The sequence below is a fragment of the Hyaloscypha bicolor genome (assembly GCF_002865645.1).
Source record: "Hyaloscypha bicolor E unplaced genomic scaffold K444scaffold_10, whole genome shotgun sequence".
Taxonomy (NCBI): domain Eukaryota; kingdom Fungi; phylum Ascomycota; class Leotiomycetes; order Helotiales; family Hyaloscyphaceae; genus Hyaloscypha; species Hyaloscypha bicolor.
In genome coordinates, this window is record NW_020194512.1 from 4,310,862 (window position 1) to 4,337,660 (window position 26,799).

The following is a 26,799-nucleotide window of genomic DNA, read 5'->3' on the forward strand; positions in this document are numbered from 1 at the left end:
AGATTTCGAACCTTTACGTGGTTTCATTTTAGATGGTCCGCAAATCAGACAACATGCCGGAGTAATACTGAGACATCAACTAGGTGCCACGATCCAGTCCTCAAACTCCTCACCCACTTTACACTCGCCACCGACCTTCCAGATTGTAACTTCTTCGCCACCGCACATCAAGAAGACTCGGGAAACGGCAACAGTCTCCGCATGCTCATGTATCCTTCCCGCGACCAGCGACCAGAAGCCACAAGAATGATAGAGCACATGGGCTCCGGTTCCGTTCCGTTACTCTTCCAACACCAACCGGGACTCGAGGTTTTTTCTCCTACTAAGAATGGATCAAAGCTCCTTGTGCTTCAGCCTGTGCGTTTGTTTTATTTCGCCAGTCTTTGAAAGCTCCTTAGCTCCAAATGGGGATATTTTTAAGTCATGTTAACGTCGTATTCTTGGCTGGCATAGTATTGCAATTTAGCTCTTATATAAGAATTGTTCGGTATCATTACCATTTCTTGAGAGGCTGCTCTTTACTAATTTCAAGGGGCGTAGAGGACAACCGTATCCGTATCTGAGCATCTGGCCCCGCATCGAATACTAGGGCCTCTATTGTGACGTCGATTCATTAATCTCCTGTCGGGTAGTCTGCAAGAATTTGTTGCTGTGCTCTTTTTAGATTAGATAGGTAGAGTAATGATTGGATGACTCGTATAAGGTGGTACATTTCTTCTTGATGTTTATTAATGACTCGCATCAGCTGAGACCAGCTGTGCCTGGAGTGTACTTCAATTACAAAGAGAAGGAGAATATTTCTTGAGGAACTCATGGATCCATTACTATTTCACATGCCTTCCTTTGGTATCCGAACTCATTACAATCCCCTCAATTAATTGTTCATAGAGTGAATGCAAACCACCCGATAGATATCATGAATGCCAACATACCAACCAACAAGCCCCTTTGGACTCTTTTGGTTGGTGCAGCGCCGGTGAAAGGAAAAGGACTAGCCGTGGCGGTGCCCGCGGAAGTCGTGTTTGTCGCAGATGTGTCGCTGGGTTGACCAAGTCCAAGGCAGTTAGCCATATTGAAGAAGATATCGATGTTGCCATATACACCCCCGAAGAGCTCTTGGCAAGGCCCCATTGCAAAGACGGGAACATCAGTCAAGGAGTGGACGCCCTGTGCCTCGTTTCTGATACATTAACGTCAGCATATACTTCCAAGAAGCTTGAGGCTGACAACTTACGTTGGAAGAGTTCCGTTCACAGTGAAGCCATCGGGGTTGTCAGTAGGGTTGACAAAGTAGTCATCAACTGGGTATCCGGTGATGTTGGTGGCTGGGAGACGAGGACCGGACTTGTGGACCCTGTAGTTCTCTCTGTGGTCTGGGTTGGCTCCGAGACCTTGAGCGAGAGTGTATCTCGGATCCCAGTTGACTGGGAAGTTGACTCCAGTGTTGTACGAGATACTTGCATTCGTAACAGTGTACTGGCTGAGGCCAGAATTGGTGTACACGCCGATTGCGTTGCGCTTTTCTCGGTCGTTGGTCTTGGAGCTCAGATACTTAGTGTCTGCTGATCCGAAGACGTCAAATCCGTGGCCGTGATCTGCAGTAACAATAATCAAAGTTTGGTTCAGTTCTCCCATCGCTCTCAACTTCTCGATCGTAGCTTTGATGGTGTCGTCTAGTTCCAGCAAGTCACCGAGGGCTCGGTCGTAATCCAAGGTGTGCATTTGCTTGTCGATTGAGGCAGCTTCAGACATCATAAAGAAACCCTTTGATCCACCGCGAGCATGGAGGACGTCGATGGCTTTGAGGGTCATTTCCTTCAGACCTGGAAGATCTAACGCAGGCTTCTTGTTTCCTGATGGATCATTGCTTGTCTTATTGAGGTTGTCTTTGTAGACGTTGCGATCGAGCCAAACAGGAAGGTTGGATGTGCAGAAAATCCCGAGAGCCTTGGTGGTGTTCGATGCTGCAAGCATAGATGTTTTGTTCATAGAAATTGAGTATCCGGCGTTTGAAAACTCCTTGTAATAGTCCTTGCCCTGGAAAGATCCAGATCCGGCAATGAACTGCTCTGCGCCAGCACCGAAGAAGACGTCAGCGCCAGTATACTTCGTCCAAGTGTAGTTTGAAACACCACGGAGAGCTTGATCGATCAGTACTCCGTACTGTGAGCGAAGTCTGGTATGTCCCGTCAAAGCAATTGGAGTTGCATCCGCGATGAAAGCAGTGCTGACAACACCAATTGCACTTCCCCAGATTCGGGTGAGAAGCTCGACGATTGTCTCAACTTTGGGGTCATCGAAAGGATCAGCACTGGAATCAGCATATACACCCATGGCATTGACGGTACTCTTGTGACCGGAGTACAGTGCGGATGCGCTGTTGGCAGAATCGGTGATGTAGCTGTCGAGGGAATGCGTCTGAAGAGAAGATTAGCTTGTGAGACTCGACCAGAACTGGAAGAACCTGCCATCTGATGCCCGAGGACAGGAAACTGATCCATCTGCATCTTCGTCTGATACTTCCCGTTGATGCTCTTGTGCGCGATCAGACGTGCAGCAGTGATCATGTTTGTAGTCATGCCGTCGCCGATGAAGAGAATGACATTCTTGGCCTTCTTTTGAGTCGAAAGAGGGCGTACGAACCAGTTCGCAACAGTTTTCGTTCCATTGTAGTAGGTGAGAGTCGCTACATAGTCTCCTGGCTCGTACAGCGCGACACGCCTGTAGGCTTTGGAAGTCACACGGACGACTGATGGAGAATGGGCGTCTTGTGCGAAGAGATCCTCGTACCATGTGAAGTTCCAGGTCTCCAACTTTGGTTCCGCTATCTTAAAGAATGATGCGGCAGATTGTGGAGTGCCATTGGCTTTTGCGATGGTGAAGGTGAAGTTTGGATCTGGTACGCCGCCGTTCGCCTCAGAGCCATTGACAGGCGCATGAACCTAATAGATCAGCTAATTGAGAAACAGGAACCTGTTAAGTTATAAATACCTCCAATCGAATGTCGAAGTACTGTCCAGCTAGGAAATCTGTTTGGTCTGGGGGAAGAACGCAACCCAGAGCTTGATCTTGGTTAGGATTCGCGGGGTAGGAGGGGTAGCTTTTTTCGTACTTGGACATGCACCTAGTCTCTGGAAAGTCTGGGCAACTGACAATGCAACGATCGACAACACTGTCAAGAGCTTCGAAAACGAAACCATGGTTATGAGATTCAATGGGATGGGCAAGAAAGTCAATTGGCAGACATCACGGCGTGGACATCCAGGTACCCTGCCTTTATAGCGACCGGGTGACAGCTGCTTTCCAGGCAGGTACCTCGAGCTTGAGCTTTCAAATCATCACTTGGGACGAAGGCCCAGCTTCTAGGTGCATAGAGTACCCTGCACAATGCCTCATTGTACAGCAGTAGTGAGAGCAGATTATCCGCGGATACCTGAAATGAAGGAATCATGAACCTGTTTGAATGCACGTGTTGATTAAAATGACTTGGCAGTCACTTGGCTTAAGCAGCCAGAACTAGCTATCTCTGTGTACCTGCCCGGATTGTGACCGCCTAATGCCTCCTTGCGGGTGCTCCGAGATAGTCAGATAGTGCCCAGAATGGACTCAAAAGTTCTAATTCACGCATCACAGGCACAGCTAGTAAAGTGCAAAGGGTCGGACTGACAGCTTGGCATCCGCTCGTCGCGGAACAGCGTGCTGTTCTTCACTTGAATGATTCGCGGTGTGTTGCGCTGCCAAGCGTCTGGTTCACTGGAACGTTGACAAGGGGACGCCTAAGAAAGCTTGACCAACATTGAGGGTTTGAGAATGGGCATGAGCCAATCACCCACCACGTGCAGAGAATGCATGCAAAATTCCGTTTGGTGAGTAAGGGCCATCGAATTGATACTCTATGGGTTGCAAGAATGCAAAGAAGATGGATGGATCAGAGGAGGGGTTTCGATGGGAGGAGGTTGGGGATGACGAATCAGTGGGGTTGGTGGCTTTCCAGATGACTCAGCAGCGGAAATTCAACTTTACGATCGTATGCACTTGCATTTTGATCTCGGCGTCAAAGGTTCCCAGCGTGCTCTGCTGCCCGCGTCAATCCACACGAGCTTGATAGTAAGTAATTGATCCTCCCATGGGTAGTTGATACCCAGCTCTTAATACGCCCGCCTCCAAGCCCAGTACTTCTTCTCTGGACGGGCTTTTCCTTGCGTGAAGTCCACACGCGGCAGTGTTGCAGCGGTGGGCTACATTTTCTCCAGTTCCTTCGTTGACTTAGGCCTACATGTACTCCCTGAAAGAGGTGTTCAACGGCTGGCAGAAAAGCATGGCTCTGAGTACTCGAAATCCAACGTACAATCGCTAATTTGCTACATTAATCAACATAGACTTCACCGTCAAATACTCCTGAATCCCCTGCCGACCTCCCTCCCTGCCATATCCGCTCTCCTTCACACCTCCGAAGGGACTCTCACACGCGCTGAGAAGTCCCAAGTTCACGCCTACCATACCCACTTCGAGCGCTTCCGCTACTCTCCAAGATCGTGGAATGCTTTCCGTGACGATGAAAGCCCCAAGCCCAACCTCACAATCATTTGCCATCTTGATAGCCTCTTCCTCGGTATCAAACTCATACAATCCTACAACTGGGGCAAAGGTCTCCTCCCGTGTGGTCAGCATCTGGGAGCTCATATTTTTGATAATGGTAGGCTGGAGGAAGTAGCCACCCATCCCATCCATTGGTGCACCGCCGAGGATTACCTGTCCGCCGTGTTTTTTCGCGTCTACATAGGATCAGTATTGTACACGAGTAGGCAGAGATAAGAATATGCTAGAGCAGACATATTGCAGGACGCCCTCGTCGTGGGGCAATGTCCCATGGAAGTTGGAGCGTTCACTCGAGCCTAACTCACCATTTATATGGGCCATCGCTTTTTCCACAGCCCTCTCGTGGGTCAACGGTCCGATGAAAACACCCTCCTCAGTTCCTTTGCCAACTTTCAACTCCTTGATGCGTGCCGCCAACGCGTCCGCAAACTTGTTGTATATACCCTTCTGGACCATGATTCGATTGGCAGTGACACAAGTTTGACCGGAGTTCCTCAACTTTGCCAAAATGCACGCTTCGACTGCTGTCTCGATCTTTGCATCCTCGAACACAATGAAAGGGCTATTCCCACCGAGTTCAAGACTTAACTTTTTCAAGCTGCCCGCACATTGTTCTGCTAAAAGCTTCCCTACTCTGGTAGAGCCTGTGAAGCTGAGCTTCTTGACCAGTTTGTTTGTGCAAAGCTCTTTGCCGACTTCTGCGACCAGATTCAAGGTTGTCACAACGTTGATGGCGCCTTTTGGGAAGCCTGCCTCCTGTGCCAAAACAGCTTGTGCGAGGCAGCTGAGTGGGGTCTCTCCTGCTGGCTTCCATACTGTCGTGCATCCTGCAGCTAAGGCGGCTCCGACCTTGCGTGTTATCATCGCGATGGGGAAATTCCAAGGCGCCAGACACGCCGCTACTCCAACTGGCTGCTTGAACGTCAAGATGCGTTGATTCTGGTTTGCGACCGGAACCACTTCGCCATGGGTTCTCTCTGCTTCCCCAGCGAACCACTCGAGGAAAGATGCAGCATATGTGACTTCTCCTTTCGCTTCCGTCAAGGTCTTCCCATTCTCAAGCGTCAGAATCAAAGCCAAGTCGTCGATGTGCTCTAAGCAGAGGTCGTTCCATTTTCTAAGCATTCGAGCTCGCTCGCGCGGTGTCGTCTTCTTGAAAGACTGAAATGTTTCGTATGCTGCTTCGACTGCAAGTGCAGTGTCTTCTGCTCCCATTTCGGGCACAGTGGCGATCTTTTCCAGGGTTGCTGGATCGACGACGTCGAACGTCTTCCCAGATTTTGCTGGTACCCATTCTGCGTTGATGTATCCTTTCGTTTGGAAGAGGTTTTTTCGTTTGAGATCCGAAAGTGATGTTGGTGCCATTGTTTGAAGTTTCCCGTTAATGAATATTGTTGCGGATTCTTGTTGTCTGGATTTAGGAGGGTGGCGTCAGGCTGGTCATTACCCCAACAAGTCAATATTCTTGTTGTTCCTACTAGCACTGGGATACTTATAGATCCCCGCATGCGGGGTAACTTCTCGGAAGAGGGGAACGGGAATGATTCCGCACTGGGGATTGGCCACGTTGACGTCGCACAATGCGAACGAAATTCTCGGGGCTGGGTTTGTAGGGCTGGTGAAGGTGCACCCAAGACCACATGCAATCTGAAGTACTATGAAGAGATTCTTTGACTTAAGTACAGCACAGATTCTTGAGAAACAATTGCTTCGCGCCTCCCATTACCGAAATCTCCTATATCCCCCGCGAGCCTCTGTTGTAGCCATGCGCCTCAACTCAAGTAGTCCTTGATCTCACTTTGAAGTTGAAGAAAAGTCTCCTTGTCGTGGCCTGGAATGACCCTACCTTTCGTGGTTGCCTCCAATCGTTTCAATCTTTGAGTACTCTGGAACCATGCTGGATGGTCACTATTTCCTGTCAGCCTTGACTCCTATCTATACCGCGTGAGTGGCCTACCGTGCCAACCACCCTTGCGGGACTCCGTCACGCCACTACCCACGGTCAGTATAGCCAGCTAGTTATGATTGCAAAGTCAACTCACATTTTCGATGACATGGCAGTGGTCACTGATAAAGAAGAATGTTCCGCTGTTTAGCAGATTGAGCTGCATACCGACCAGGCCGTCTGTATGCCCAGGCAAGTGATGGAGGGTGATGCCCTGACAGAAGTCCATTGTTCTTTCATCGAATGTCTTCCAATTCAGTGAGAGCTACGAGTCTATATTAACACACGATCGGAGTCGGAATCTAAGATGTCTCTGCTTACATTCATGTAGTGCTGGAGATAAACACCAACATCTGCGCCAGTCGCAACAGACCAGAAAGCAGAACGCAGCTCCTTGTCATGTACCCAAATCTCAATATCTTTCCGGTCCAGGAATTGGTCCAAGCCTCCTGCATGATCCAGATGCATATGTCCTAAGATACTAATTCCAAAGGTCAGAATGTAGAAGAAAAATCATTTTTGGGAGGAATCACATCTTCTTCACATCTTCCAACTTATGCCCCGTGGCCTCAATGGCAGCTTTCAGTTCATGCCTTGGCTCATATCGAACTCGTGCAAAGACGTCGGCTACTTGCGGGCCCCAGACTTCAGGATAGTCAACTCCACATCCCGTCTCCCAAAGAATGCAGCCCTCGTGGGGGTGATCGATTAAAACGCAGTACATTGGGAGCTCTCGGCGCTTGTTGGCGAATTCTTTCCCCTCTGTGCTCTTCAAAGATGTATTCCCACCTCTTGTGACGAAGCCTTCATCGCACTCGAGCCAACCAACCTCGAGAAGATAGGCTTTGGTACCCGGGGGACATACCTAGATCATCTCGAGTCAGTATTACTGCATATTGGATATTGGACTCTATACATTTGAAATATGGCCTGGGACTGCACCAGCATCGAGAGCCTTTTGAATTCCAGCCATGTTCACGGTGTATTATTCTTTCCAAAAACCACAGTCTTCTGAGCGAAGATATAAACCAATTGATATATATTAATGAAGGAGGGGTAACACTGGAAATAAGGTCCAGTCCCCTCCAGCCCCGCACTCGTAATCTACCACAAATTTCCCCCAGGAGTCAGGACCCGAGGGACAAGTGACGTCGAACCCTAAACCTCCATTTCCCCGCTCGTTCAAAGACCATTCGAGATTGCCCAAGTGCCGTCTGTGGGGTACTGGCAGAAGATGGTTCCGCACCTTCCGGGGTCTGGGCTACTCGTGGCTTATGGCCGTGGCATTTCCGATCCCACACATCACCAGCGTCGAAGTTCTGTTGGCGAGAACACCAACCCAAGCGTCGGATATGGGCCATCAATTATTAAACCAATTTCGAGGTTGGCTCGCACTCGCAGATGGTGGATTTACGCTGGTGCAGGCCCTAATGTTTGTCACACCACCTTTGCAGGGGTTGCGCTGAAATGCCCTATAGCAGTGTGCTGCAGCCGACTGTTGCTTGTTCTTGGCAGAACTCAAGGCGGTGTAACAAACATTAGGGCCTGCACCGGCGTGGCTCACAGCTGGCCGAATTCGGATTGACCCCTCTTCGGCATCAACAGGTTCCCCTCTTTGCTCGGCTTCTTCGCTTATTATGCAGCCTAGACGTACGACGTACCACCTAGAATCCTATCGATGAGCTCACTTCACCTTTGAAGCTTCAACCTCCTAAACAATCAAATCCGCGTTGGTTTGGTTGCAAGAAACAGCGAATTATCTCTCTCGAATCTACCAAACAACACCATGTCGAAGAATACAATGAAAGCGGTGGTCTTCAAGGGGACGTTGAAGGTGGAACTCGAAGATCGTCCGATCCCAAAAATCGTCGACCCAACGGACATGATTATCAAGGTCAAGTATTCAGCGCTGTGCGGCAGGTGAGAGGGAGTTTCCATGTATCTCGTCCCACCGGCTAACAAGGAGTACAGTGAGCTGCACGTTTTCAGAGGTCACCAACCAAGCAAGACGGATTTCATTATGGTCAGTGTACAGCTGCTATCCCAGAACCACCAAATGACTTACGTTGAACAGGGTCACGAGACAACTGGTGAAGTCGTGGAAGTCGGCTCGTCTGTTAAGAACCACAAGAAGGGGGACACGGTAGTGATGCCATTCACAGTTTCCTGCGGAGAGTGCTTCTACTGCCAAAAAGGATACTCTTCCAGGTGTGAGAAGTGCTTGCTCTTTGGATGCCCACTTCTGGATGGCGGCCAGGCCGAGTTCATGCGAGTTCCTTTGGCCGACGCAACGGCTGTGACAGCCCCAGAAGGAATTGACGAGAAGAAGTTGGTTCTGATGGCTGATATCTTCCCCACTGGATATTTCGCTGCCGCCAATGCATTCAGAGGATTTGATCAGGATACTATTAGTCAAAGCGTTGTTGTTCTCATTGGTTGTGGACCCGTTGGATTGTGTGCTTTGATTAATGCCCTCGAGTACAAACCGAAGGTTGTTATTGCCGTCGATAGAGTTGAGAGCCGATTGGCACTTGCGAAGGAACTCGGTGCCGAGCCCTGGAACGATCAGAAAGACCGCGCTGGTATGTCGTTTCATTAGCAATCGCGACTTGGCTGACTATTTCAAGGCCTGGAGAAACGAGTGAAGGAGCTCACGAATGGGAGAGGAGCAGATGCGATCATTGAAGGTGTCGGACATGCCGATGCTCTCAAGACCGGATTTGATTTGCTTCGGTGAACACAATTTCCCCGCAATGTCAAGTTTCTGTAAGAACCGTGATCTAATTCGGCGTTTGCAGTCCATGGGGAGTGATCTCGAGCTTCGGAGTTCATAACGAGGAGATACCTTGGACAGGCAATCAGGCTTACGGCAAGAATCTAAGAGTTCAGATGGGCCGATGCCCAGTGAGAAGTAAGACCTACTGGTTTCAGTTGGAGTAGTTCATGCTCACAATTATAGGTATCTTCCCTGAGGCACTCGAGATGTTGAAGAAGAAGCAGCATTTGCTGGAGTGAGTCGTTTCCTCATTGTGACGACATCCTTTGCTAACGTCAGCTAGCTTCATGACAGATAAGTTCATGCCATTGAGTCAGGCAGTCGAAGGCTACGATATCTTCAACAAGATGCAGGTTCAGAAAGTCGTGTTCGTGCCAGAACATCAGTAGCCGGGGTACAAGCATCTGTTCAATATTGAAACGCATATAAGCTCTGTAACCTCAAGTTCATGCATCTAACTCCAAGAAGGCGAGCGACGGAGTTAAGCATACTCCACCAGATGTTGACGAGTGTTCATAAAACCAGTTCTTTTTCGTTGCTTCAATGGAAGCCACATCGGAATGGGATTCGTGTCCAGAGCAAACCGAATCTTCTTGGCTTATTGGCTTGTAGTTGAAATTTTACTTCCGACGCCCAGATTTTGCCAAGTGGAATCCTCTCTGTGCCGATCTCCTTCCGATAATATTGAAAAGTTTGTTTCTGGGACCTCATTTTCGTTCGCTTCCACCCCCTCTGGCGAATTGAAATGAAAGAAATTTCAATGTCTAATAGCTCTCGAGTGATCCTGTTCTCTTCTCTGCTTCCCTGGTTGTACGTTCGGTTTATTGCTTGACACAGTTGACCAGAGCTGTACATTTACCCTTCGGGAGGTTTGGAGTATATTGCCTTTCAGGCTACTCCCTCGGACGTAAATAACTATCATCAGCATCGCCATCACCACCAGAGCTGTACATAACCTCGTAAGACCGTGGAGCCCGTTATCTGCAAAGGCTATTGGCGCAAGGTTTACCGATTTGATCTTGCATCTTCAATCAGGGTCCAAGTGGAAGATCACGAGAGCACACGATCGATTGGGATGTCGACCTCAGGCTGTTCTACATGATTTCCTCCCCGAGCATCGGTAGAATAGAGCCGAAACGACAATATGCCCCCAAGTTGCGGGGAATTGTGGGGCTTGGCGAATCCAAATCCCTGAACGACAGCTCCCTGTACACGATATGGTAGAAAATGAATCTCTTCGTCAAATTAAAATTCTCCCCACCGATTCCACAGCAAATGCGGGCACCGAAGCATCTGGGGGAGTCTAGCCATGTGGGGCATTGTGCCGTAAACATTCTTTAAAGAGTTAATAAAAGCAAGCGTCCCCTTTGTAGGAACCCTAACCTGCACCTTTTGCTGAATCTACTTTTCCCCAAGCATCAACACCGACAACTTCGATAAATATGGGTCTCGGGGTCTTGGAAGATACTCACCTGGAGCACGTGCCCGGCACTGCATTGCTCACTGATGTCATTTCGCCGGATCACCATGGAGTTCTCGACACTTCAGTCCTCAAGCATGACAAGGGCAAAGATTCGGATGTTCTACTTGTGCCACAACCATCCAACAGTCCAAATGATCCTCTTAACTGGCCACTGTGGAAGAAAGACTTGATGCTTTTCTTGATCTGTATTGACACTGCGGTTGTTGGAGCATGGGTACGTGGAGTTAGAAATTTGTGAGCAATACTGATGAACAATGTGTTCAGGGACCCATGATTTCTCCTGGATACGTCCTTATGACCGAACAATTCCACATGTCATACAATGCCCTCAACGGTGGGCTTGGGTGGGGAATCTTCGTTATCGGGATTTCATGCTTCTTCACCAACTCAATGGCTGTCATTTGGGGTCGCAGACCTATCTTCCTACTCGGAAATCTTTTGCTTTTCATCAGCAGCACATGGGGTTACTTCGCACATTCGTACTCGTCTCTTCTTGCCTCGCGATTAATTGGCTGTATCGGGATGTCTCCCTTCGAGGTGTAAGTATAATCTCTCCCGTGCTACAGTAATCTCTTGCTAATGGAACTCTAGGCTTGTAACAACGACCATTGCGGACATATACTTCGTTCACCAACGTGGTGTTCGGCTTGCAGCTTGGGGTCTCTGCCTGTCTATTGGTGTGGGCGGTGGCATTATGATTTCTGGCTACATTATCCAAGATTTGGGCTGGAACTGGACTTACGGCATCTGTGCTTGTTTCTTCGGTGTCTGGACCTTGGTCTTATTTCTTTTCTCCCCGGAAACCGCATATCGTCGAGATGCTTTGCTCAATACGGATCTTGGTACTGATGACAGAGCGGCCGAATTGATCCATGGAACGGAGGAGAAACCCATCACGAATAGCAATGTCGAGACTGTGGAGCGTGCTGATACCCATGTCACGGTCACTGAAGCCAGACAAACATGGGTCTCGGAGTTGAAAATCTTCCATGGCCGAGTTTGCGATGACAGTTTCTTCAAGGTGTTGGCAAGGCCACTGATGATGCTTATATTTCCCCAAGTCCTGTTCTCCTTTATTGCATACGGCATGACGACGTCATGGCTTATTGTGGTCGGAAGCGTTCTAGCTCAGATCTTTTCGGCGCCACCATACAACTTCACACCTTCTGGTGTTGGGCTTGTCTCAATCTCCACAATTGTAGGCTCAATTATTGGCGCCTTCACGTCGGGTCCTGCAGCGGACTGGGTGGTAAAAATGATGAGTCGCAACAATGGTGTTTACGAACCCGAGTTCAGGTTTGTGGTTGCAACCTCGGACAACAAAAATGCTAATGTCGATAGACTCGTCCTCATTGCCGTTACTCTTGTCATTGGTGGCATGTCGTTCTTTGGTTTTGGCTGGTCGATTCAAAACAGAGGTACGCGCACTGCGACCGAAACACGTAACTTGCTAACGTATCAGACCCATGGATCGGCCCAGTCATATTCTACGGCATGCAGTACTTTGCAGTTGGATTTATTAACATCGCAGTCTATGGATACCTGACGGACTGTCATCGAGACAAGGCTCCCGAAGCTTTCGCAGCAATCAACCTGCGCAACATTTACTCTTTCGGCATGAACTATTTCATCTCGTCATGGATTGATAGCCAAGGTCCGAAAGAAGTCTTCTGTATTATTGGGGGAATCCACGTTTTTATTTGCTTAACGGCAATACCAATGTACATCTATGGGAAGAGGTGTCGCAGCTGGACGAGTCGTGTGGAGATATTCCAGAAGGTGATGAGAGCTTGATTGTAGTGAGATAGCCACACTGGGTGGAGACACTCTACGAACTGGCCGGTATGGGTCAGATCAGCTCGACTCTACGGAGTAGCGGAAATTCTGCTCTGTGTTCACTTTTTCAACCACACCAGCAGTTTTATCAATTTTCTACTCTCGATTTGATGCTGCCTGGACTACATCTGATCTACTAAAACTTCAGGCGCGATCTACATCCCTTCTCTTCTCGTAAATATAGGGCCGAACTCGCAGATAGGCTGATAATACGACTCACCTGCACCAGCTTTACTTAGTTGCTGGTGGCGTGCTTAGAATATGTCTCAGATGATGTCCAGATCACCCAAAGCTTATAAAACGCAGTAGCATATTAGTAACCAAGAAACGAATGAACCGGAAACTAATTATGTAGTAGTCGAGAAGGTGAAAGAAGTGTAGCCTATAATAGCGAAAATTGAGAGAGTTCTCTTATTCAAGTTAGATGAAACGTGCGTGGCGTGGATAGGACGCGGCTGCCGTAGACTCATTGCTATGCACGGGTACGAGTGTGTGATCTTTGTTTCTGGGAATTATCTCGGCCTCTTTGCTAGCTAGGGGGCAGTGGGCCTTAGGGTATCTTTGGACTTTTGGGACTGGCGTTCAATTCAACGTTTGGGTATAGTGTTCGTATGATGTCTGGAGGAAGAGATAAAAGGGTCGTTATACCGCAAACTCTTAACGTATTATACAATCAGAAAGCGGCGCTCAAATGTGAGCAGTGTGAGAAGAGAGCAGTCCCCGTGACGTTCAGACCACAGCCGTGAGATGATGAAAAGCCAATTACAGAATCCCGAAAATTCAAGGTGATCTCGAGGATCTACAACTTGTTAGCATATGATACTTATGCCCGCAGCTAGTCATCACTCACCAATTCGATCTCAAGATCGGAAGTGAACGTCTATTCTGCGCCGTTTATTGCTGCCATCTTCCTCATATGAAGATGTTCGTCTATGGTCTTGGCCACCAAATCCTTCAGAACGATTCATGGCTCCTCCCAAATCCTGGGAAGATCCTAATCTAGGATTATCGGGAAGAGGATGGTAAGGAGTGTTCTCGGCCGATACTGTCCTCCTCGTCTCGTGGAGAGCTACAGAAGACATCTTATCAGTCGCTCCACTTGAGCCAGTTGGAGCCGTAGCAGTCCGCAATATTACAGGGTGATACGGTCCACTGTCGCGTTGTGCTGCTTCAGGAGAAGACATGACGGCCGATTGACTGTAATTAAAAGACCTTTCCGCTTTAACGCCCCCAAACTGAGACAACCACTCTTCAGTTGAAAATGGTATCGCTGGGGGACCACCAGGATTGTCTCTCTCGGTAATTGCTTCCTGTAGTTGAGGATCGTCCTGTAGTCTCAAGTAATTGTCTCTCAATTGGGCTGCCGCTTCAGCCGCCGTGATTCGAACTGTTTGATCCTCTTCCATCATTCTTTCGATGACAGCAAACATTCCATCTACTGTGATTCGCTTCCTTAGGCCTCGTCGCATGGTGTAGAATGAACCCATTGCCTGGCGGACGCAATCTATAGTTTTGTAATAGATTGCTGTCCTCTCCCCAGTTGTGGAAATGGAATTCTTTCTGTCCAGCTCGAACATATCGATGAAGTTTCGAATCCCCTCGTATTTGGGAGCTTGTGTCGCACCCATCTTACCGAAGAAGGCGAATTGAAAGGCGTACCGTATCATAAAAGCGATCTCTAATAAAACGCATCCGAGAGCCCAGACATCTCTACCACGCCCCATCAAAGATTCTCGTTCCGGGGGGCTGTATAAGGCTGTCCCACGATGCCATTCTGTCTTGGATGTCTCGTCGCTGTCTTTGAACCGGGACAGCCCAAAGTCGGCAAGCTTGAACATCCCATCGTCAATGAGAATATTCGCCGGTTTTATATCGCAGTGGATAATGAATTTTCCGTTGTTATCAGCATGCAGTGCTGCAACACCTTCAGCGAGACCGATAGCTTCTCGAAATACCGCGTACCTCCAGTCGGAGAGGCAGCCAACCAAGTCAGGATCGGAGGAGGGGAACCCCAACCGCTCCCAACGTGTGTCTTGTTCTAGTCGCAGAAACTCGTACAAATTTCCACCGCGCGCATAAGGGAGGACAATATTGAGGGTTTCAAAGCCCGAACACCTCGTCTCGAACGTAGAAAGCATGCCGAGCAGATGAGGGTGTTTCCACTTCGACACCTCGACAAGATGATCTTTCTCTCTTAAGAAATCGTCATGAACGTATGGGCGAGTTCTTGGTCTTATATAGAACCTTTTAACCGCAACTACACACTGCAAAAATTAGCTGTTGCTTGCTTCGCTAGTGAGCGTGATTTGGCTTACTGTCTTTGGAGAGAATTGTTGAAGGTCACAGCCCAAGCTAACTTTAATGACTTGACAGGAGCCATCCTGATGGATGCGGATGTGGTCCTTAAGATACTCGTCGTGGGGATCTTTGAAAATATGGTGCTCGTATAATCTCAGTCTGGGTCTCGCGAGCGGAACCAGATCGACCTCGGAGTCTTCGAGCCCACCAAAGCCAGCTCGATACAATTCTGCCGTTGCTGTATGGACTGTTTGGCGTTGAATAGTGTCGCACAGTCCGGAAATAGTGAACCCATCTGGACTCGCCGACGCCATGGAACCCAGTGTAGATGACAGGGCGCTGGTCTCAGACCCGTTAGTAGCCAGGACGCTTAGCATATTCCCCCTCTGATTGCGTCTCAGGGCATCCATTTTTTTGCACGTTTCTTTCCACATCTGTGCGTAGTGATGAGGGCGCATATTCGTAGTGTCAAATATCAAGAGAACTTTCGCCACAGCAAGCAAGATCCTCCTGTCAACATAATCCGTCCATTGGACCGTAGGCTCAGTGTTCTGGTGAGGCTCCAAGAACAAATGGCCTTGATGAACGTAGCTGCTTCCAGAATAGACAATCACGAGCAAATTCTTCTGGCTGTCGTTCTCTTTCACGAAACCCTCGATGACATATGAAAAGACGCGTTCACTGTCTTTGAGATCTGTGTGATCTACACTCGTCGATTGACAGAATGCACCGTACTTGTCATGAAACACAGACTGGAGTTCCTTGATCTGCAGTCGCATTAGATCACATTCGTTTGTGTGGCAGACTGCAACCTTGCCTGTTCAATTTTATCGTTCGTGGCATCAGTCCAGCTCAGGAACAAGCAGCACAACTTCTCGTACGTTGCTGGATTTCCACAAACAGTTGACGACCCATCTTGCGACGACATTGCGGCACCTGTTGCCAAACCGATTCAATAGACGGCGATCACGACATGGTGATCGGTAAGAGGGCAAGTCAATTAATTTAGGAGGCAATTATTACGACAGGTGGGGAAGAAACGAGTGATGCCCAACGCACAACAGCAAAGCAGGGCGTTGGGCACAAAGTCTCGTTCGTTACACATCATGCCCAATCACCACGGCATAAGGAGGAAAAGTAATATATAATACCTCAAGTTCTAATGGATCAAGCGAAAGTGCCGATATTTACGTATGTGGGCTATTGCCGAAACAGTGCGGTGCTTAATGCAATTGACACCCAGCATTTCTTTAAGAGTTATTGGAAATTCCGGCCTCGCTCGACGGGCTCGATCGCGTTGGATACAGAGAAGTTTCACGAACATTTAGAGATATCAACGGCCACGATGATTCGCGGTTCCCCGTTTTGTCAAACCGAGGTTAAGCCTTCAGGGGATGTTCTCGGTTGTCCTCCAGCAGACTACTTATCTGAAGTAAAGCTGTCTGAGGAAAGAGTACCTGTGAACAAGTCGCTTCAAGGTGGAGAGCCATCTTTTCTACTTTGGAACACCAACACCTCTCGATCACACCAATGCACTGTGTTTACAACGTCAAAGGCGTGCATCCGACGGAGGACGGGTGTGGGGGGGGGAGCTCGGAAGCTTGAGAACCTACGACTTGATCCTCAAGAGATACCTCCTGGCATTAATACGAAAGCGGTGACGACTCAGTGCGCGCCTGTTGGGTGCCCTACCACATCGAGACCTTGTGGCTGGTCGAGTGGTTTTGTCGACTTGTTTAAAACATTCCAAAGACCCTTCTAGCATCGCGGTTGGAGTCTGGATCGCAACGTTTCACCCAATGCGAAGTTTCTTGTAGAGAACACTTGGATTTGTATTTGAATTACCGGGTTTAACTTTGGATACTTCTCTTTTCCTAGTAGCTATATAAGTTGATTCAGGTGACCTTGCGCCAAAAGGTGAAAATTGTGAAGTCACACTTCTAGACCTCATTGTTTAAACTACCTTAAGCTGCTTGGCTTTGACGGTCACTTGCTCGAATTCTAAACTATCCCTGTTCTTTCGAAATGACTACGGTGGAGAGCCCATCTTTTAAAAATAGTGCGCTCTACTCAATACTCCGTAGAGATGAACTGCCAGCAAGGACTAATGGAACTCTAATCTCTCACACCCAAGGTCAATAACACTTTAAAATTTCGGCCTGGAACCTTAATAGATGTTAGAAACTAGACCCCCTCGCATATTCGACGACGTCGGTGCTTTAGCCGTATCTGCAACGAGCTTCATAACTCGCGATCTTAAGAATGACTCTCAGAGGTTGAAACTAAAGCATTAAACAATTATTTCATTATTTACAAGCTCGGGATCTATAGAAGCGATACACTCCAATAAGTAGGTCATTAATTGTAGTTGCGGGTGTAGCAGAGGGAAATCTCTCCACAATCATATCAGATTATTAACTACTCAGTCTTCTGTTCACTTAAACCCCACAATTTTCATCCTAACTCGATTTTTAATTATTTCATTCAATTCTGCTTCCGATTTCACTTAAAATTTGTAGCCTACTCTAATTTATCAGTCATCTTCCAAGCATCTACCATCTCATCGGTATTCCGACTCCAATCCGCACTTTTGTAACTCTCCTCCAATTCTTTCATATTCTCTCGCAACTCGTGCTTTAGAGTTGACCAGTCAACCCTCAAGAGCTTCCCGTTTTCTTTCACCACCTCGCCATTTATGATAACATGCTCAACATCCGACGGTGAGGCATGCAAGACCAAAGCTGCAGCAGGGTCACCAGCAGCAACCATGCAAGGCGAGTCAGTACTGATGAGAATGATATCTGCTCGTTTCCCAACTCCGATACTCCCGATCTCTGACTCCCGATGAATTGCCTCTGCACCACCTAACGTGGCCATGTAAAGCACCTGGTCTACTGTTGCCTGCAGTTGTTTTGGAATCTTGTTCCTGCAAGCCAGTTCATGATTGTCGCGAGCTCTTTGCATCTGAAGACACATACGCATTGCAGAAAATAGATCTCCACTACAGATCGCACTTGAATCAACACCAAGGCCCGTCTTGCAACCATGCCGCATCGCTGGAAATGCTTCGGGCCACCCGTGTCCCATTTGCATCTCAGATTCAGGCGTTGATGAGATGCCCACTCCGTGCCGTTTAGCGGCTTCAAAATCCTCTTCCAAGGGAAAAGTAAAATGTGACAGGACCATGGTATCGGAAAGAAGATTGTTTTCGCGTAGGAATTTCATAGCAGACATTCCGTGGCGACGGCAATCGTGGAATGTAATGGGAAGCCCTCGATCATGGGCAAATTCCAATAACTTCTTCGTGTCTTCAACTGGACGATATTCGATGCCATCATAGCCAAGCCCGAGTGTAACTCTTCCATCATTCTGCAAGTTGCCAAGTGGGACTTGATTAGACAACTTGTAAAATTGATGTAGCTGCCGCTGGTGAAGTTCATTCGGCTTGTCGGAGAATCTTAAGGGATTGATGCTCTCGGGGAGACCATAGGGTGCAAAACAGTAGATACTCCGAAGGCCCGAGTCAATGCTGGCCCTAATGCATTGTTGGATATGTTCTTCGGAAAGCTGAATGTGAGAATGATCGAGAACGGTGGTAACTCCGCAATGAATTGCCTCAGCCGCTGCACCCAGTTGGGCAAGGTACACGTCATGCGGTTTGTAGAATAACGCTCTTCCAAAGAGAAGGTGCCCACAGTATTCTAGCAAGGTTTGGTTCGCAACTGATGTTCTTAGGTGTGATTGCCAAAGGTGGCGATGGGTGTCCACGAATCCAGGACAAACAATTTTCCCACTTGCATCAATGATCTTTGTTTCTGGCCTTGCAGGAATGTGATGTCCAACCTTTGATATAACTGTACCTTCCACGAGCACGTCTAGGACACTAAAGGTGGCCTTCTTCTCTTTGTCGAAAACCAGGACGTGGCCTCCTCGGAGAAGGACTGAATTAGATACGGCAGTCATCTGGAAGAAAGCTATTTGTGCGCTTGAAGGCCGAATAAACGTGTAGACTGCGTTGAGGTGACGACGAGAGATTGCTAATGTTGGCTCGGAGAATCGGCCGAAGAGGACGAGGAAGAGTAAGATATGCAACTCAACTAGATATATTGCAGCTCAATACGAGAATTGCAGTTTCATGAATACGCCCACGCATCCCCCCTTTGGGTGCAGCACCAAGTCCTCTCCACTACTAGAAAGGCACCGCAGCTCGTATAACGTAAACTCCTCGCCAAAGTCATGGACACGTTACAGTCTTGGTGGACTCCAGTACGGTTTGTCATTTCTAGCAAGCACAGGACGCGCAATCATGGAGCTGGAATGTCACTCCTTTCAGCAAACGCTGCGGGTAGTGCGGGGTTGCGGAGCTAAGCTGCGGGGTTGCAAATGAACCGCGATCGGAACTCCACCTGAACTTACCCTTGGATAGCACTCGCAATTTCAATTGGAGTGAGAAAGAGAAGCCAGAAAGCTTTTTTGGTATCCTAGTCCTCACTCAGCTCTTACTCATGATTATAAATTCAAGGTCAATACCCGACATACCCGGCTATTTGGGCTATTTACGAAATCTTCATCACGATATGGAGTCTTGGTGAGCCGTTTGGGTTAGAGCAGGGATCATATGTCATCATTTTCTTAAGTAACTCCTAACCCGAGGTGACATCTTTACATAGCCTATTAAGCGGATCACGGACGGATCATCGACAGATATAAGGAAAGTTGGAGAACGATAAACTGACTTAACTGGAATAAAGTGACTGGTCAGAGGGATCATATGCTTTGCCAAACATGCCACGACTCATTGCAGTGACGGGTGCGACAGGCAACCAAGGCGGATCTGTTGCGAAGCTTCTGCTTCAACATCCCGGGGAATACAGAGTACGAGCTATTACTCGCGATGCACTTTCAAGTTCATCAAAATATTTGGCGGATTTGGGAGCCGAAATTGTGCAGGCCGATTTAACAAAGCCAGAAACGTTGTCAGCCGCGGTGCATGGTTGCTGGGGAGTTTTCGGCGTTACTAATTTCTACGATGCGGTATGTTCTCTGGGAAATCTCTTTAGGTATGTAATACTGATCGAAGCAGAAAATTAAGGATGACCCAGGAAGCGAAGAAGTTCAAGGGAAAAATCTGGTGAAGGCGTCATATGCCGCTGGCGTGCAATGTTTTATCTGGAGCTCGCTTCCAAGCTCTGCACAAATCTCGGGAGGCCGATTGGTCTCCAAGATATACGAAGGTACGTTTCATTTGTGGGTGTGGTGGCTCTTGGCCGACAATTTTTTCTAAGGAAAACACCATGTCGATGCCTATATCAAGCAAATCGGACTTCCTGCCAGTTTCCTCTATACAGGCAATTTCTACGAAAATATGGTCCTTCGCAAACACATCACCTATAACAGGTCCAAAGACGTCGTTGAATTTCGCCACACGGTTATCAAGAGAGATACCAAATGTAAGTAACCTCTTAGTGAGCAACTTTGCATATCTACTAAAACCCCTCAAAGTAACCATGTTGTATGTCGAGAAGGATCTATCAGCCACAGTGAAAGGCATTTTCGACCAGTGGGATTCGAAAAAGAATGAACTGAATCATAAGATCCTTTATTGCACTGACGCACGTGTCTCAGCCGGGGATATTATTGAATGCATTGAGCGAGGTATAGTTGCTAGCTCCCAAAATATGAGCCCCAGATTAAAATCGACTAGTGACCGGTAAAAAATGCACTTGGGAGTCATTGCCGACGACAGGCGTTCCTGATCGGGACATTATGTATCAACTGTATAACGAGATAGGAATGTATGGGAATAAGGAACTGCCTGATGAGAATATCGTAGCCCTAGGGGTAAAGATGCATGGTATCGAGGATTTTGTACGAGAACGCTTAGTTCCTTATCTGGGTCTTTAAAATCTGAGAGGGGACTATGTCGACTTTGGGTAAATCCACTAGGGAGAGAGTTGATTAAGAAGTCATCATAATATCCCTACAGCTTTCTATCCTGACGACTGGCCGACTTCGATCTGTCGTTTTTGGTGAGGCCCATCTTGCGTTTGCTATTACTTTATACCGCTAGAAGCTGCGAGAGCTATAGAACTTAAGATACCTTAATATCTAGAATAAATAGAGCCCCGAGCCCCAAGTACCTCTAGAGAAAGTACAGGTTCAATAGGAGGAAAAGAACCGAGAAATCACAATTCATCGCCTTAAAATAAAGGACTATTTTAATGGTCGACTTCTAGGCACCTGCGTTGGGTTTGTCCAACCCCGAACCATTGGGCACCAGCAAAAGTTTGCAATGCTTCTAATAGGATACATGTACTGCCTAGAGACAGATTTTGCTTATTGAAGCTTTTTGAGGTCTGAATCTGGGCTGGCAGCGTGTTGCTTGGAATTCAGGCTAGCAGTGAAAGTAGAAATGACAGCGATACTTGAGATGAAGACAACAAATGCCAAAGGGTACTTGACAGCTCAATCGAATAGAGGATGGATCAAATCTATGTGCGAGGTGCTTAGCAATAGACCGGGATTAGATATTCGATCAGCATGTCCAGAATGGGTTTGATGATGATGGGTTTGTATTGGATCCTGGAATGTCTGTCCATGATTTGGAAACTTCGCCGTGTGTACTCTGTAACTTGTTTGGAAGCGTTGGGCCAATGAAGTCTGTCGAGAGCGAGACATCCAATTGCCACCTGCGTCGATATTCCGCCAGGGTAGAATTTACTGACCTAGAAGAACCAACACACGCATTCATATATGGTTTTCCAGCTCCCTTCGCTGACGTGCCTCTTGGCGTTGAGGTTGAGGACGGCAGCAGTCCCCGTACTCTCAGCACGAGAGCCAAAAATACAAAGAGAGGGGGCTAAAGAGAAGGGGCTACTTGTACTCCGTGCCGAAAAATACAGAGCCGTTATCGATTCTCCGAGTGAATGAGATACGACGACAACTGTTCGATTCCCAATTTGTCCGAGATTGTATCTGATATTGCAAGGAGAAGCACCCGCCAGTCTGCCAGACGAATACCAAAGATCAATTGGCGTCCCCATTCTTCAGGTTCTGGATTGCATTTCTGGCTCAGTTATTAAACTTCCTCCAAATTGCGAGTATGCTGCACTTTCATACGTTTGGGCTGAAGCGATTCCCATCTCCGGCACGCCGATAGATGATGGTGATTACCCGGACATAAACAACTTTCCACAAATAACCTGGGATGCCTTGAAGGCAGCTCTGAGGATTGGTATCCTGTACCTCTGGGTTGATAGATATCGCATCGACCAGTCGGACGCGCACGAGAAGCAGCATTAAATTCGTTAAATGGATATAATCTACGCAAATGCCACGATTAAGATCATCTCAGCGAGTACAAATCGTCAATATCCGGGGTTACCTGGTGTCTTGGAAGCTTGCGCAAGCAGCAGCCGCGGCTGATGGCTAAGGGTCATAACTTCTGTTGAAATTAGGGGCCTGAGGCCCCTAATAGGCTTAGTAAGCCCTGGAACGGAACGCCATGGGGCTGTGCACCAGGGGCTTAATACCCTGTATAGCCGGAATACCCTGTAGTATGCCCTGTAAAGCTGAATTGGTTCAGCTGGCATAGGTAAAAGGCTCAGCAGGTTTAGGGGTTTAGTGCATGTGATTTAGGGTGTTCAGGGCTATATATATGGGCTACTTACCACTGTAGAACAGCAGTCAATTCAGTATCGTTTACTTGGTTTACATTGCACGCACGTGACCCTAGCTTTATTATTAAGCTAGTTCAACAACTTCATTTCTACTTTGCGAAATGGCGGGTTGGCGGTGGCACAATCGCGATGGGCCACTCGCGGCTGGATCTATCAAGAAGGAATTCTATCCAAACGCGGCCTCATATTTACTGAGGACCAAATATTTTTCCAATGCAATGGAATGCATTGTGCTGAAAGCGTCACATTGCTTTTAGATGAGCTACACGAATCCAAGATCAAAATCTTCGGGAAGAATTTTCTGGATGGCCCATTAGGTAGAAGGTCACCAGGAACTGATCCGTTTGATAGTATGAAATATGTTATCCCGTATACTAAGAGGTATCTAACCTTCGGGGAAGACAAAATCAATGCTAAGAATGCATATTTCATGCTTACTAAGTACCCTGTTTTCCCGTTTTATGTTAGTTATGGGCAGAAACCGGAAAATAAGACGAGGGACGAATAAATAGGCTCACTCGGGTGAGATAGATAGACTAAGTATTAAGGGTCAGCCTCTGTCTCAGACCCTCCATATAAGCAAGCGCATTTACTCCAGGTGTGACGGCGGGATCGAGGTAATGGCCAGGGCTCAAAGATCCAAGAATCTCATGTATTGAAAATACTAAGCTAAAGAGAAGAAGGAGAGAGAGAGAAGGAAAGGGGATAAAAGAAGGGAAATACTAGCTAAAACCACTGAAACGCCGGCTAGCTAGGTGAAACCAGTCATGTGATAGCTACCCCCATATGGCCCCCAGCCAGTACCGTTACACCAGGAAGATATAAACCTTAGACTCGACTCCGTCTAGCCATGTAAGTAAGAAGTCGATGAAAAGAAGTCCTACTATAATTTTCCGCCTTGAACTCTGTTCAAGGATTATAAACTTAGCAGAATAAAGAAACTTCCCACGCGGTGCGAATATCTATATATATATTGAAGCGCTCTAACTCAGTCGGAGGAGAAAACGTTCCAGCAGCAAACAGCTCGTGTGGCAACAGATTCGCTCCTCTTACGTCCCTTGCCGTGATCGTATCTCTCGCAAGTCCTGCGCATCCGATAATTTGGTATGTGTAGCGATTACGGCCCGCAACTGAAGCAGGGTTGTTGCTAGTTGACTGTCGAATAATAACGGCGCGTTCTATACCAGCAATGTGACAGATGAAGTCTCCAACTTGAGTGCCTAAAGGCGCTAGTCCCATGTAGCTTGGGGTGACCTCAGAGGGCCGTGGCTGTAGTAGAAACAAGCGGGAACCATGTCGACCTGAGTCTAGTGATAACTGTTCAGATGCAGCCATACCAACGTTTGCCCCGAGGTGGGATTCAAAAGTATCGATGCTATATTGCCTAACTTCTTCCCAAGTGATCATGCGATCAAAAGCGAAAATAGTCCTTTGGGATACTTCATCAAAGACCCGAAGTGCCTCTAGGAAAAGCTCACTCTGCTCTAGAACGGTAGACCTCAGTTGGGAGTCCGAGATATTCCTCCATATAAGGGATATCCAATCGTTCGATTTCTCGGGGTTGGCGACGACGTCGCAATACAAATGACCAATTTCATTGATCCTCCCAACGAGGCATCCTGGTACACGGAGGCTTCTGACCTGGGAATTGAGGTTGATATCTCCAGCGCTGAAGTTTCTAGCTAACCCATCCGGTTCTAATCCCACTCTTCCTCCTACCATTCGCCCCAAGAGGCGACTCATATCCAGGATATCATGCTGGCTCCGGCTTTCGTCACCGTGGAGGAAGAAGACGGTGTCTGTGAAAACCTCGAATGGAGATTTTGAATAGTCCATTGGAAATCGGTCGTGAACATCAACCGCCAACCCTATGAAACCATATATTTTATCTCGTGGGTCCTTGCATAAAGCGACCTGGTTGGTTCTCAGCAGGTTGGAAAGTGTATGGCCGCCTTCGAATCGACCCTGGCGCTGGCCATCTAATTTTAAAGGGATACTATTTGCAAGGCTCTTCTTGGATTTGATCATCTCGATGAAGCGGTTCCACTCAATGAATGTAAAATCATAATGGATCCGCAGCCCTCCGTACCTTGCTTTCCCAATTTCTTGGATTATCCACAACCTCTTCCAATAGTCGCGTTTGCAGAGAGACATGATTTTGCCCTCGTAGAGTGATTGAGCTAGAGGTTGTCCCGACAACGTTGCGCTGCTGATTATGGGATGTTTTGGGGTGACCATTGCATACATATTGTTTTCTGAAGAGATATGATGTTTGAAAGTGGATGCTATACCGAGCCACACAATTACCATTTGTGCTCTCGCGTATATATATGGCATCAGGCGGACCTGGCGATTCCGTTCCCCAAGATCGGACTGATTAATGCTGATGGCATCGATCCAAATCGCTTGTTGCTGTTCACCAGCCGATTCCAGGCCCCGGATATTGACCAGAGCAGCAGCGAGATTCTCACCGACTTCAAACTTTATTCCATCCAGCAGGATTGTTCTCTTTGTGGTACCATCACCCCAGGCATATGACAGCGCCTTATATTCGGGCCTGTCACCGAATGCGACATGAGCTAAGGTGCACTCGATCTCCTCAGCGCGCCGTTTAGCTCGTCGAGGCTGGAGATAGACAATGCGAATGCAGTCGTCTTCTAATGGCTTGTACTCAAAGGACGTGATCATGGAAGCCGAGGAAGGCCCCTCTGTCGAGCTACTGCATAATAAGTGACGGAAGTGCATCGTGGGCGAGTTGTGCTTTCGAGAAGTGTGGGCTTGACGTCGATTCACGATGAGCCGGTGCGAATTACCTCCTCTGTATCGAAAACATTTACAAGGTTGGTTTCAGGAAGCCGCCGCAAGTGGGTTGTTGCCTGAGGCCCCAACCGCAATGATCTTCTGTAGGCACACCTCACTAATTCTATATCCTCTCCCCACCAAATGTTTTATTAGTAAGCAATGCAAGAAACGATTTCTAATCTCGCAAATCCTTAAATACCCTCTTTTTATTCCCTAAATACCCTAATGTTATATAATAATAGAGTTTTTTTTATATAAATTAATATAAATAAAATAACTTATATTATTATTATTATTATTATTATATAGTATTTTATATTATATTTAATAAATATAAATATAATTTTATACTTTTAATTAAATATATATTCTAAATATTACGGGTATAGTATTCAGGGCTTAGAAAGCAAGGTAGAAGGTCCCTTACAAAAACGATTCAAAGCTAAGGTAGGGAAAACTAGAATATAGAAGACTGCGAGAGAGTATATATACCCTATAGTATACTAGTCCCGAAGGGGCTAGCCTTCTAAATATTTCTAGTATATTCCAAGCATATTTCCCTAGTGAGGCGGCCGCGTCACGTGCGCCTAGGAGGCATCTAGTATCTGGCAAGGTATCTCAGATACCGGATATCTAGGAATTATAATATTACCCCTCTCTTTATAATAAGCTTGTCCCCGAGCTTTATATAAGTCATTAATTCATCTAATTTCGTACTATATTCCTTCCCAAAGTAAAACTAGTATCTCGGATATAGATATTATATATAAAAGGCTAGTGCCTTTACTATATAACCTAAAAGAATTTATTATTATTTCCGTATAATTCTAAATAAGTATTATTTTTTATATAATCTAGCTAGTATTACAGGTTTTATAGAGGTCCTGGTATATTAATATTATTATTATAAAAACTCTATAAAACCAGGGAGCTATTACTTAGTACTAAAGCTAGATATTATACTAGATCTTTATCCTAACTAACCTACTAAATTCTATACTTTAGCCTATTTCTTATTAGCTTAACTATAATAACTCGTTTAATACTATATTCTTATTTACTATCTTCTAGTATTAATAGAAGCGGTTCCGGATTTATCTAATCTAGTAAAGAATTCTAGAAGTCTTTTTATAGCTTCTCTATATAGAAAACTAGATATATCTTTATAGTTTCCGGTAGTTTTAGGAGAAATAAGTAGCTATACTATTCTAGAATCTCAAATAGGTTCTCTATTTGGTTCTCTAGCTTCCGGCTCGAATAATCGGATTTCTAGTACTTTATAGTAACTTATACTTTATTTCTTACTTTGAAATTAATTAGATAGCGGTATTTATTAGCTTATATTATATATTATTTCTATACTTGCTTTATATAGCCTTAG

General features: G+C 46.9%; 9 protein-coding genes across 9 annotated transcripts; 3 read left to right on the forward strand and 6 right to left on the reverse strand.

Annotated features, from left to right (window-relative positions):
• Positions 1 to 803: 803 nt before the first annotated feature.
• On the reverse strand, positions 804 to 3,200 carry K444DRAFT_579430 (putative alkaline phosphatase H; the record flags this gene model as incomplete). Its single annotated transcript, XM_024877662.1, has 5 exons — positions 804 to 1,180; positions 1,235 to 2,418; positions 2,445 to 2,942; positions 2,992 to 3,062; positions 3,113 to 3,200. 5 exons carry the CDS (start codon positions 3,198 to 3,200, stop codon positions 883 to 885), a joined length of 2,139 nt encoding a protein of 712 aa, XP_024744597.1. The 3' UTR covers positions 804 to 882.
• A 1,153-nt stretch (positions 3,201 to 4,353) lies between these two features.
• K444DRAFT_515324 (aldehyde dehydrogenase) lies at positions 4,354 to 5,964 on the reverse strand (the record flags this gene model as incomplete). The annotated part of the gene is made up of 2 exons (XM_024873586.1): positions 4,354 to 4,775; positions 4,905 to 5,964. The coding sequence occupies 2 exons, from the start codon at positions 5,962 to 5,964 to the stop codon at positions 4,354 to 4,356; spliced, it is 1,482 nt and encodes a 493-aa protein (XP_024744598.1).
• Positions 5,965 to 6,371: 407 nt separating this feature from the next.
• On the reverse strand, positions 6,372 to 7,517 carry K444DRAFT_639532 (Metallo-hydrolase/oxidoreductase; the record flags this gene model as incomplete). Its single annotated transcript, XM_024884391.1, has 6 exons — positions 6,372 to 6,507; positions 6,557 to 6,591; positions 6,642 to 6,809; positions 6,866 to 7,025; positions 7,078 to 7,409; positions 7,461 to 7,517. 6 exons carry the CDS (start codon positions 7,515 to 7,517, stop codon positions 6,372 to 6,374), a joined length of 888 nt encoding a protein of 295 aa, XP_024744599.1.
• A 645-nt stretch (positions 7,518 to 8,162) lies between these two features.
• K444DRAFT_606598 (GroES-like protein) lies at positions 8,163 to 10,045 on the forward strand. The gene is made up of 7 exons (XM_024879023.1): positions 8,163 to 8,464; positions 8,516 to 8,567; positions 8,619 to 9,126; positions 9,172 to 9,277; positions 9,343 to 9,455; positions 9,504 to 9,555; positions 9,604 to 10,045. The coding sequence occupies exons 1-7, from the start codon at positions 8,331 to 8,333 to the stop codon at positions 9,707 to 9,709; spliced, it is 1,071 nt and encodes a 356-aa protein (XP_024744600.1). The 5' UTR covers positions 8,163 to 8,330; the 3' UTR covers positions 9,710 to 10,045.
• Positions 10,046 to 10,762: 717 nt separating this feature from the next.
• K444DRAFT_579442 (MFS general substrate transporter) lies at positions 10,763 to 12,658 on the forward strand (the record flags this gene model as incomplete). The annotated part of the gene is made up of 5 exons (XM_024877663.1): positions 10,763 to 11,017; positions 11,068 to 11,342; positions 11,395 to 12,099; positions 12,145 to 12,221; positions 12,266 to 12,658. The coding sequence occupies 5 exons, from the start codon at positions 10,763 to 10,765 to the stop codon at positions 12,595 to 12,597; spliced, it is 1,644 nt and encodes a 547-aa protein (XP_024744601.1). The 3' UTR covers positions 12,598 to 12,658.
• Positions 12,659 to 13,363: 705 nt separating this feature from the next.
• K444DRAFT_658670 (kinase-like protein) lies at positions 13,364 to 14,903 on the reverse strand. The gene is made up of 2 exons (XM_024886286.1): positions 13,490 to 14,903; positions 13,364 to 13,438 (listed from the first exon to the last, which is right to left on the reverse strand). Exon 1 carries the CDS (start codon positions 14,775 to 14,777, stop codon positions 13,500 to 13,502), a length of 1,278 nt encoding a protein of 425 aa, XP_024744602.1. The 5' UTR covers positions 14,778 to 14,903; the 3' UTR covers positions 13,364 to 13,438; positions 13,490 to 13,499.
• A 2,527-nt stretch (positions 14,904 to 17,430) lies between these two features.
• Positions 17,431 to 19,209, reverse strand: K444DRAFT_649534 (Metallo-dependent hydrolase). Its single transcript, XM_024885580.1, has one exon. The coding sequence runs from the start codon at positions 18,898 to 18,900 to the stop codon at positions 17,458 to 17,460; it is 1,443 nt and encodes a 480-aa protein (XP_024744603.1). The 5' UTR covers positions 18,901 to 19,209; the 3' UTR covers positions 17,431 to 17,457.
• Positions 19,210 to 19,529: 320 nt separating this feature from the next.
• Positions 19,530 to 20,900, forward strand: K444DRAFT_658672 (NAD(P)-binding protein). Its single transcript, XM_024886287.1, has 5 exons — positions 19,530 to 19,971; positions 20,021 to 20,171; positions 20,223 to 20,387; positions 20,440 to 20,592; positions 20,642 to 20,900. The coding sequence occupies exons 1-5, from the start codon at positions 19,723 to 19,725 to the stop codon at positions 20,839 to 20,841; spliced, it is 918 nt and encodes a 305-aa protein (XP_024744604.1). The 5' UTR covers positions 19,530 to 19,722; the 3' UTR covers positions 20,842 to 20,900.
• A 2,411-nt stretch (positions 20,901 to 23,311) lies between these two features.
• Positions 23,312 to 25,388, reverse strand: K444DRAFT_606603 (HET-domain-containing protein). The gene has a single exon (XM_024879024.1). It carries the CDS (start codon positions 25,359 to 25,361, stop codon positions 23,541 to 23,543), a length of 1,821 nt encoding a protein of 606 aa, XP_024744605.1. The 5' UTR covers positions 25,362 to 25,388; the 3' UTR covers positions 23,312 to 23,540.
• Between the last annotated feature and the right edge of the window lie 1,411 nt (positions 25,389 to 26,799).